The following is a 10,373-nucleotide window of genomic DNA, read 5'->3' as shown; positions in this document are numbered from 1 at the left end:
GTCGGAAGTGTGTGGGGATGCGGGTGAGCTGGGGGAGGGAGGATGAAAAGGAGGAGCCGGCTTCAGTAAGTGCAAGGACACTTCCTAGGGAGTGGGGGCTGCTGGTCGAGAACTGAGCTCGTCAGCACTGAGCCTGCCACCGCCTTGCCAGGTTCCGCAGCTGACGGCACCGCCCCAGCTGCCCCCTCGCCCCCATTTATGGGCTGTCCGGCAGCTGGACAGCGAAGGCATGGGTCACAGGGTGGCCAGCCCAGGCGGGTTCCTAATTACCCCGGGCAGGGTGAACATCTGCCAGTCTGGGAACACAGTGTTCCAGCCTGCCGGGCTTGGAACCTCGGGCGGGGCTATGCAGAATGCACGAGGGGCTCCTGAGCCCTCTAGGATGCCCGTCCCAGGGTTTTACCCCCGAGCGTCTGCCCCTCCCACACCAATCTGTGTGTTAATGTCCTCCAAGCTGGACAATGGAGGGGGAGTGGGTACTGTTTGTACCAGGCTGGGAGTGTCCCCTTTACAGGTGTGTCTGTGAAGAATGAACATCTGCCCAGAATCCATGCCAAATGCAGGACAAGGTTTTGTGTCCCTAAGCTTGTGTGTCCGTGGCAACGCTGAGAGTATCTGAGACCTGTGTGTGTGGGTATGGGCATGCCGCCGGGAGGGAGCATTGGAAAGGGGGTTGCCTTCACATATTGGTGTGCAAATGGTGAGTTTCAACAGCGGTGATAGCTAGGGTACCCTTGAGACAGGGGTGGCTGCTGTGTGTGTCTTTGCAAGATTGGTGAACCTCAGGCCCCTCTCTGAGCCTGGGATTGTGTGCCACCACACTGAGGAAAGGGTTTTTGCGTTTGGTGTGTGATCATGGGTATATCTTTGCACAGAGGAGATCAGGAATAAAACCTCCTTGCAGTGGTGTATGACTGTGTGTGTGAAGGCATTCTGAGGTCTGGGTGGGGTCTGTGCTTGGTTGTGTGGGTGTCTTTGTTACTCGGTATGATTATGAGGGAATCCAGACCGTTGGTAGCACTGTGTGTGTGTGAGGGGAGAGCCTAGTATGTCAGGGTCCACCTGCCTTATGTATGCATGATGGGGGCAGAGGGGTTGAGGTACGTGTACCTTGTATGACTCTGGAAGGTTCTGTGACAGTGTGTACTGCCCCTCTGGGTCACCACAGTTATGTGAGATTGTCTTTTTGTTTTTTCAATAGAGATGGGGATCTCACTATGTCGCCCAGGCTGGTCTTGAACTCCTGGCTCAAGTGATCCTTCCACCTAAGCCTCCCAAAGGGCTAAAATTACAAGCGTGAGCCATTGTGCCTGGCTGAGGCTCTCTTAAGAGCAGCTGGATTTGTGTCTGGAACTATGATGTGTGTTTCTGCGTGCATCTCTGTGACACTGTGATCACAGGTGACTGTGGAGTGACCCAGGCTCACTAAGCAGTGTGTGTGTGTCCACCATCCCTGCCTCCTCCCCCAGCCTCTGGGTTCCAGATCCTTACGACCTGCCACTGAGTGACTGGGAGGGGAATAGGGAGGGGCAAAGGAGGACAAGGCGGATTTCTCCCCCAGTGCCAGGTAACAAACTTGTGGGACTCCAAACAAAGTTCTGAAGCTGCAGCCCAGCCGAGGGAGGAGGACCAGGAAAGGGGGGCACACCCACTCCCCAGCCCCACCCAACGCCAAAGCCACCCGCCCATTCCATCCCTGTCCCTGTGGGTCCCTGCACCGGCCACCTTCAACACAGGTGAGATGAGCCCAGGCTTGGGGAAATAGGGGGCCCTGAGGGAATAGGGAACCTGCGGGCAGGAATGCATCCGGAGTCCTCCCGGGGTGGGGAGTAGAGGGCTTGGAAGGCTGGAGGGGAATGGAGAGAGGAAAGGTCAAGGAGGATCCGGGAGGAAAAGGGAGTGGGGGGAGGAAAAGGGCCATTAAGCAGAAGGTGGACAGGCTGGGGCAGGGGAGCTAGGGGACCCGGAGGCTTAGGGACAGTGCTTCAGAGGGAGTGCAGGGAGTGGAGTGGGTCAAGACTTGGAGCTGGGGAAGTGGAGAAGGGGGAGACAGAAATACGGGCTGAGGGAGAGAATTTGGGGGAGGTGGAGCCTTGAGAACCTAGAAACTCAGGCGCTGGGGACTCGCGGAGTGGGGGATGCTACAGGTGGCCTCTAAGTGAAGGGGATCGGGGAAAGGGTGACTCAGGAGGTGACTGCAGGGACTCAAGGGTCTTGGTGGTGAGGGACAGCCGGTACCAGAGCCTGGGGTCAGGAGTCTAGGGAAGGGGACAGCCTGAGACGGGTCAGGGAGTGGCACTGGGGGCTGGACTAGACTGAGTAAAGCTGGGAGGAGAAGGCAACTCAGGCAAGGGTCAGGACTGAAGGGGTGGCCGGCCGGAACATGGGTGGACTCCCTGTGCTCAGTTATTCCCGCACCTCTTCACCCCCACCCGCAGCCCCCACCCGGGCCACCTACTCTCCCTTGGCCACACCTGCTGGATGCCACGATGACTGTCACCTACACAGCCCGAGTGGCGAATGCCCGCTTCGGTGGCTTCTCCCAGCTGCTGCTGCTGTGGCGTGGGAGCATCTACAAACTCCTGTGGCGAGAGCTGCTCTGTTTCCTCGGGTTCTACATGGTGCTGAGTGCTGCCTACCGGTGAGGGTGCCCTGGGGTGCTCATGTTCTAGGGGAGGGGGGCAGCTATTATACATATATTATATAGATATATACACAAACATATATATACACACATATAATATATACATATATGTATATATCTATGTATAATATATACTATATAATATAATATACAATATAATATATAATTTTTATATATTATATACACACACATACATATTTTTTAATTGAGATGGAGTCTCGCTCTGTCACCAAGGCTGGAGTGCAGTGGCATAATCTCGTCTCACTGCCACCTCCATCTCCCAGGTTCAAGCGATTCTTCTGCCTCAGCCTCCCCAGTAGCTAGGATTACAGGTGCCAGCCACCACGCCTGGCTAATTTTTTTGTATTTTTGGTAGAGATGGGGTTTCACCACGTTGGCCAGGCTGGTCTCAAACTTCTGACCTCAAGTGATCCCCCTGTCTCGGCCTCCCAAAGTGCTGGAATTATAGGCGTGACCCACAGCACCCAGCCGGGGGCAGCTATTATAAAAGAAGCCAGGGCGAGGGGCACAGCAAGAGAGATCTGAAGCTGGGGATGGAGTGGCCCCTGTGACCTGTGACCCCTCATCTCTATCCCGCAGCTTTGTGCTGACCGAAGGGCAGAAGCGTTACTTCGAGAAGCTTGTCATTTACTGTGACCAGTATGCCAGCCTCATCCCTGTCTCCTTCGTGCTTGGTGCGGTCCAACCCCCAACTCCCCCGTTCCCATGTCCCTGAGAAACCCATATCCATTCATGCCTTTTGAGGAGCCCCCATTCCTGCCCCTCTGAGACTCCTACCTCAAATCCAACCCCCACAATACCCCCCCATTTTTGGATCCATATAATGAAGATGCCAGATGTGGCCCTACACTCTGAGACCTGGGGTGTCACCTGAGGTCACAGTGCCTCCTGAGGTGCCCCCAAGAGAGCTCTATCTCACCCACAGGGCTTATTCCTGGTCACCCTGGGGATTCCCACCAGTGTCTGCTGTGTTACTAGGGGGGACAAACCCCTAACCCTCCAGGGACCCTATAGGACTTCATCCTCTCAATTCCAGCCTGGGGGCATTTCTCTGACAAGTCCTGCCCCCCCAGGGACCACATGTGACCGGAGCCTGCCCAAGGCTCCCTGATATAGACCCTGTCCCCAACCCCTTCAGAAGTTCCTGATTCAGGAGCTGGGTATGGCTATTGCAACAAGCTTGACCAGGTGTCCCCGATGTACACCCCGACAAACCAGACCCCTCTCCCCTTGTTTTAGGTTCCTATGCATTCACAGCAAGCGACAGTCTGCCCACGTGCCCCTAACATGGGCTCTGTGCCTCTGTCCCCATACTCGGATCCCAATGTCACATCTGAGGTGACTCCCAAGTAGCCAGTGACCTAAAGGGCTGCTCTGCCTTTCTCCCTTTTTTTTTTTTTTTTTGAGATGGAGTCTCCCTCTGTTGCCCAGGCTGGAGTGCAATGGTGCAATCTCTGCTCACTGCAACCTCCACCTCCCGGGTTCAAGTGATTCTCCTGCCTCAGTCTCCCGAATAGCTGAGACTACAGGTGCGCCGCCATGCCCGGCTAATTTTTGTATTTTTAGTAGAGACGCAGTTTCACCATGCTGGCCAGGGTGCCCTCGAACTCCTGACCTTGTGATACGCCCTCCTCGGCCTCCCAAGGAGCTGGGATTACAGGCGTGAGCCACTGCACCCGGCAACTGGCCTTTCTGACCTCAGGGATGGACCCCCAAGTTCCAAGCCCAAGCGTGGTGAGGTTGGCCAGCACGCTTGGGTTTCCCTGATGCAGACCTTATGTTGCCGGTCCCACAACCTGGGCCCCCAAACCCCTGGCCCTGGTGTCCCCACTGAACCCCCATTCCGCTCCCCTGCAGGCTTCTATGTGACGCTGGTGGTGAACCGCTGGTGGAGCCAGTACCTATGCATGCCGCTGCCCGACGCGCTCATGTGCGTGGTGGCGGGCACCGTGCACGGACGCGACGACCGCGGCCGCCTCTACCGGCGCACACTCATGCGCTACGCAGGGCTCTCGGCCGTGCTCATCCTGCGCTCTGTCAGCACCGCGGTGTTCAAGCGCTTTCCCACCATAGATCACGTGGTGGAGGCTGGTGAGTACACAGCCAGAGGCAGGGCAGAGACCGGGCAAGGACCCGGTGGAGGGGGGCAAGGGGTTAGCTATCCCTGACCTCTTTCCTCCAGGGTTTATGACCCGCGAGGAGCGCAAGAAGTTCGAAAACCTGAACTCGTCCTACAACAAGTACTGGGTGCCCTGCGTCTGGTTCTCCAATCTGGCGGCGCAGGCCCGGCGCGAGGGCCGTATCCGCGACAACAGCGCCCTTAAGCTGCTGCTCGAGGTGGGCCCACCAGGAGGTCATTCATATAGAATACCAGGGAAATTGTACCCCTGGAGCTGTGTCAACGGCGGCCCGCCACGCACCCCCCACGAGACCGATTTCAAGCACCCTCACCAGGTGCACACTTACCTCCATGGGGCAGATTCCAACGCCCTTGAGGGACAACCCCTGTGTGCATGGTCCCTCATCCAGGTGCACACTCACCACCAAATACCCTCCCTGAAACCCCCAAAGCACACTCCCAATTCCCACCCACCTCCATCCCGGGTACCCACACTTAATATCCCTGTGTGAGCTCACCATTTAGGCCTCCTCATGACCTGTATCCACCCCCAGGAGCTGAATGTGTTTCGGGGCAAATGTGGAATGCTCTTTCACTACGACTGGATTAGCGTACCCCTCGTCTACACGCAGGTAACCCCATCGTGCCTCTGTTTATATTCGGTGCCAGTGGCCCTGATGCACGGTTTCCAAGGGGAAACCGAGAACTAGCTAAGACCCCCATCATAGCCTTGGCCCTCAATGACCCCCTTGAGCCCTGCCCTGCCCTGCCAGGTGGTGACCATCGCACTGTACAGCTACTTCCTGGCTTGCCTCATTGGTCGCCAGTTCCTGGACCCGGCTCAGGGTTACAAAGACCATGACCTAGACCTGTGTGTGCCCATCTTCACCCTCTTGCAGTTCTTCTTCTACGCCGGCTGGCTCAAGGTAGGTGGGTGATCCAGGCTGGAATTTTGTGGGTGGGGCGGACATGGGGTTCTCAAGTTTCCACCTAACTCCTCCCTCTCCTCTCAGGTAGCTGAGCAGCTCATCAACCCCTTCGGAGAGGATGACGATGACTTTGAGACCAACTTTCTGATCGATCGAAACTTCCAGGTAAGACTCAGGTTCCAGGTGAGCCTTCCAGGTGGCGACCATCCCGGAGTGCCCAACAGGGTTCTGGTCCCACCCCTGCCAAGTCTTGCCGGGTCTCGCCCCAAACCATACTTCTCTCTGTGGTCCTGGCGGGTTGCCCTGCCCCCAGTTTACCCTGTGTGTTTGCATCCGTAGGTGTCCATGCTGGCAGTGGACGAGATGTATGATGACCTGGCTGTGCTGGAGAAGGACTTGTACTGGGATGCGGCGGAGGCTCGTGCCCCCTACACAGCGGCTACTGTCTTCCAGCTGCGGCAACCTTCCTTCCAGGGCTCCACCTTCGACATCACGTGAGCCAGTTGGGTGGGCAGGGCTTATGGCTTGAAAAGCTTAAGGGGACTCAATTCTAGAGATGGGGATAAGATCGAAAGTCTCAGGACTGTGATAAGGGAAGAAGCTAAGATAGGAGTCAGGGGACAAGGTCAAGGTCCGAGACCAGGCCACTGACTGGTGACGGAGCTAAGGGCTGAGGTCAGTGAGGATCAGACAGGTCAGAGGTGATTCCAAAGGAGATGAGGGCTGAGGCCAGGAGCCACTGCTCACGCCTATAATCCCAGTACTTTGGGAGGCCGAGGCGGGAGGATCCTTTGAGCAAGCCCAGGAGTTCAGCCCAGCCTGGGCAACATAGTGAGACTCCTGTCTCTACTAAAAATAAAAAATTAGCCAAGCATGGTGGTTCATGTCTGTAGTCCCAGTTATTCAGGAGGCTGAGGTGGGAGGATCGCTTGAGTCCTGGAGTTCAAGGCTGCATGAGCCATAATGACACCACTGCACTCCAACCCCGGGGAACAGAGCAAGAGCCTGTCTCTAAAAAAATAAAAATAAAGGCCAGGCGTGGTGGCTAATGCTTTCAATCCCAGCACTTTGGGAGGCCAAGGCAGGTGGATCGCTTGAGGTCAGGAGTTTGAGACCAGCCTGGCCAACATGGTGAAACCCTGTCTTTACTAAAAATACAAAACTGGGAGGCCGGGCGCGGTGGCTCAAGCCTGTAATCCCAGCACTTTGGGAGGCCGAGACGGGCGGATCACGAGGTCAGGAGATCGAGACCATCCTGGCTAACACGGTGAAACCCCGTCTCTACTAAAAATACAAAAAAAAAAAAAACTAGCCGGGCGAGGTGGCGGCGCCTGTAGTCCCAGCTACTCGGGAGGCTGAGGCAGGAGAATGGCGTAAACCCGGGAGGCGGAGCTTGCAGTGAGCTGAGATCTGGCCACTGCACTCCACCCTGGGTGACAGAGCGAGACTCCGTCTCAAAAAAAAAAAAAAAAAAAAAAAAAAAGGCCGGGCGCGGTGGCTCACGCCTGTAATCCCAGCACTTTGGGAGGCCGAGGCGGGCGGATCACGATGTCAGGAGATCGAGACCATCCTGGCTAACACGGTGAAACCCCGTCTCTACTAAAAAATACAAAAAACTAGCCGGGCGTGGTGACAGGCGCCTGTAGTCCCAGCTACTCGGGAGGCTGAGGCAGGAGAATGGCGTAAACCCAGGAGGCGGAGCTTGCAGTGAGCTGAGATCCGGCCACTGCACTCCATCCTGGGTGGCAGAGCAAGACTCCGTCTCAAAAAAAAAAAAAAAAAAAAAAAAAAAAAATAACAAAACTGGCCGGGCTTGGTGACTCACGCCTGTAATCCCAGCTACTGGGGAGACTGAGGCAGGAAAATCACTTGAACCCAGGAGGCAGAGGTTGCAGTGAGCCGAGATTGCACCATTGCTCTCTAGCCTGGGCAAAAAGAGTAAAACGCCATTTCAAAAAATAAAAATAGGCTGGGTGCAGTGGCTCACGCCTCTAATCCCAGCATTTTGGAAGGCCAAGGTGGGCGGATCACGAAGTCAGGAGTTCAAGACTAGCCTGGCCAACATAGTCAAACCCTGTCTGTACTAAAAATACAAAAATTAGCCGGTGTGGTGGCACGTGCCTGTGGTCTCAGGTACTCGGGAGGCTGAGGCAGGATCCCAGGAGGCGAAGGTTGTGGTGAGCTGAGATCGCGCCACTGCACTCCAGCCTGGGCAACAGAGCAAGACTCCATTTAAAAAAATAATAAAATTAAATAAAATTAAAATTAAAAAGGAAATGGGGCTGAGCCACAACCGAGGTTTGAGATCCAAGTTCAAGTGGCAACAGAGGGTGAGGCCAGGCTCTGGGTTTAGGAGCTAAGGTCTTTGGGGAAAAGGTCTTTGGGGATAAGTGGGACAAAAGGGTGGGTGGAGTCAGGGAAATGCCTGGGACCCCGCTCTGTCAACAAGAAGTGAGGCCGCAGCGCTGGCCCAATGTTGGTCCCGCAGGCTGGCCAAAGAAGACATGCAGTTCCAGCGGCTGGACGGCTTGGATGGGCCGATGGGCGAGGCGCCCGGCGACTTCCTGCAGCGCCTCCTGCCGGCGGGCGTGGGCATGGCCGCGGGAGGACCCCTGGGCCGGCGCCTGTCCTTTCTACTCCGCAAGAACAGCTGCGTGTCGGAGGCGTCTACCGGGGCCAGCTGCTCATGCGCGGTTGTCCCCGAAGGCGCGGCCCCAGAGTGCAGCTGCGGGGACCCGCTGCTCGATCCCGGCCTGCCGGAGCCCGAGCCCCCGCCCCCTGCGGGTCCTGAAGCGCTTGCCCTCATCCCTGGGCCTGTCGAGCCCTTCAGCATCGTGACCATGCCCGGACCCCGGGGTCCGGCGCCACCCTGGCTGCCCAGCCCTATTGGCGAGGAGGAGGAGAATCTGGCCTGAGATCTTAGAGCCCAGCCGCCTAAGGACAGGGAACCAGGTCCCTGCACGGCACACAGGCAGGTGTCCTGGTCTGCATAAGCCTCGTGTGCCTTTGTAAAGTCCACCTACACTTTTGACCAGCTCTCACTGCCTGCCTGGGTTTGGCGCTGTGCTAGGGGCGAGAGTTCTTCCAGACTCTTGGACCAGCCCGCCCTTACCACCATCTTTACTTCCCAACCCCGACTGCCTGAGAGGTCTTCATCAATGTCCTGCCTGAATTCTTTCCTTCAAGTGAAGATGTGACTATCTCATCGAGTTGTCATGAGGATGAAAGAATGGCATTAAAGCATTTGGTATATAGTAGGTGCTCAATAAATTGCTAGTGGTTTTTATTCAAACGTTGCTAGTCTGATTTCTCCTGCCAGACATTATCCATTGTCCTAAGTAAAATGTGGGAGTTCTTGCAGGTTTCGTATTTATTTATTTATTTATTTGTTTATTTATTATTTATTTATTTTTTTGAGACCCAGTCTCGCTCTGTCACCCGGGCTGGAGTGCAGTGGCCGGATCTCAGCTCACTGCAAGCTCCACCTCCCGAGTTTCTGCCATTCTCCTGCCTCAGCCTCCAAGTAGCTGGGACTACAGGCGCCTGCCACCTCGCCCGGCTGGTTTTTTGTATTTTTTAGTAGAGACGGGGTTTCACCGTGTTAGCCAGGATGGTCTCGATCTTCTGACCTCGTGATCCGCCCGTCTCGGCCTCCCAAAGTGCTGGGATTACAGGCTTGAGCCACTGCGCCCGGCCTATTTATTTTTGAGATGGAGTCTCCCTCTGTCACCCAGCCTGGAGTGCAATGGTGTGATCTCTGCTCACTGCAACCTCTGCCTCCTGGGCCGAAGCAATTCTCCTGCCTCGGCCTCCCAAGTATCTGGGATTACAGGCACGCACCACCATGCCCAGCTATTTTTTTGTATTTTTAGTAGAGAGGGGGTTTCACCATGTTGGCCAGGCTGGTCTTGAACTCTTGACGTCAGGTGATCCACCCGCTTCTGCCTCCCAAAGTGCTGGGATTACAGGTGTGAGCCATCAAGCCCAGCTGCAGATTTCTTCTTCCTTCTCCTCCTTCTCCTCTTCCTCCTCCTCCTCCACCACAACCACCATGCCCAGCTTATTCCAGGTTTGGTTGTTTTTTTCTTTGAGACAGAGTCTCACTTCATTACCCAGGCTGGAGTGCAGTGGCACGATCTTGGGTCAGTGCAACCTCCACCTCCCTGGTTCAAGGGAGTCTCATGCCTCAGCCTCCCGAGTAACTGGGATTACAGGTGCACACCACCACACCTGGATAATTTTTTGTATTTTTAGTAGAGATAGGGTTTCACCTCTTCCAGGTTTTATGATGGTGCCCTGCTTACTTCTTCCCAAACTCTGCTCTCTGAAATACCCACATCAGCGCCCTAGGCATTACTCATTAATGAGCCAGCCACTGTCCCAGGATCATGGGTTCTTCTTCCCTCAAGCCTCTGCATTCTCAGGCCCTCTGGACTTCAGGTTTTACTAATTTAATCACACGGACTCCTGATGAGTCCTGAATATAAAAGTCCAGCCAAGGCAGTGAGCTATGATCACGCCACTGCACTCCAGCCTGGGCAACACAGTGAGACCCTGTCTCAAAAAAAAAAAAAAAAAAGGCCTGGCATGGCGGGGGTCATGCCTGCAATCTCAGCTGGGAGGCGGAGGTAGGTGGATCATTTGAGGTCAGGAGCTCAAG

General features: G+C 55.5%; 1 protein-coding gene across 1 annotated transcript; it reads left to right on the top strand.

Annotated features, from left to right (window-relative positions):
* Window positions 1–642: 642 nt before the first annotated feature.
* Window positions 643–9,005, top strand: BEST2 (bestrophin 2). Its single transcript, XM_010361645.2, has 11 exons — window positions 643–700; window positions 1,562–1,736; window positions 2,439–2,641; window positions 3,245–3,339; window positions 4,523–4,756; window positions 4,848–5,002; window positions 5,339–5,416; window positions 5,558–5,710; window positions 5,798–5,878; window positions 6,053–6,207; window positions 8,202–9,005. The coding sequence occupies exons 3-11, from the start codon at window positions 2,490–2,492 to the stop codon at window positions 8,626–8,628; spliced, it is 1,530 nt and encodes a 509-aa protein (XP_010359947.2). The 5' UTR covers window positions 643–700; window positions 1,562–1,736; window positions 2,439–2,489; the 3' UTR covers window positions 8,629–9,005.
* The last annotated feature ends 1,368 nt before the right edge of the window (window positions 9,006–10,373 follow it).

The sequence above is a fragment of the Rhinopithecus roxellana genome, chromosome 8 (assembly GCF_007565055.1).
Source record: "Rhinopithecus roxellana isolate Shanxi Qingling chromosome 8, ASM756505v1, whole genome shotgun sequence".
Classification (NCBI taxonomy): domain Eukaryota; kingdom Metazoa; phylum Chordata; class Mammalia; order Primates; family Cercopithecidae; genus Rhinopithecus; species Rhinopithecus roxellana.
The sequence above is the reverse complement of the archived record's forward strand: the minus strand, read 5'-3'. Positions and strand labels throughout refer to the sequence as shown.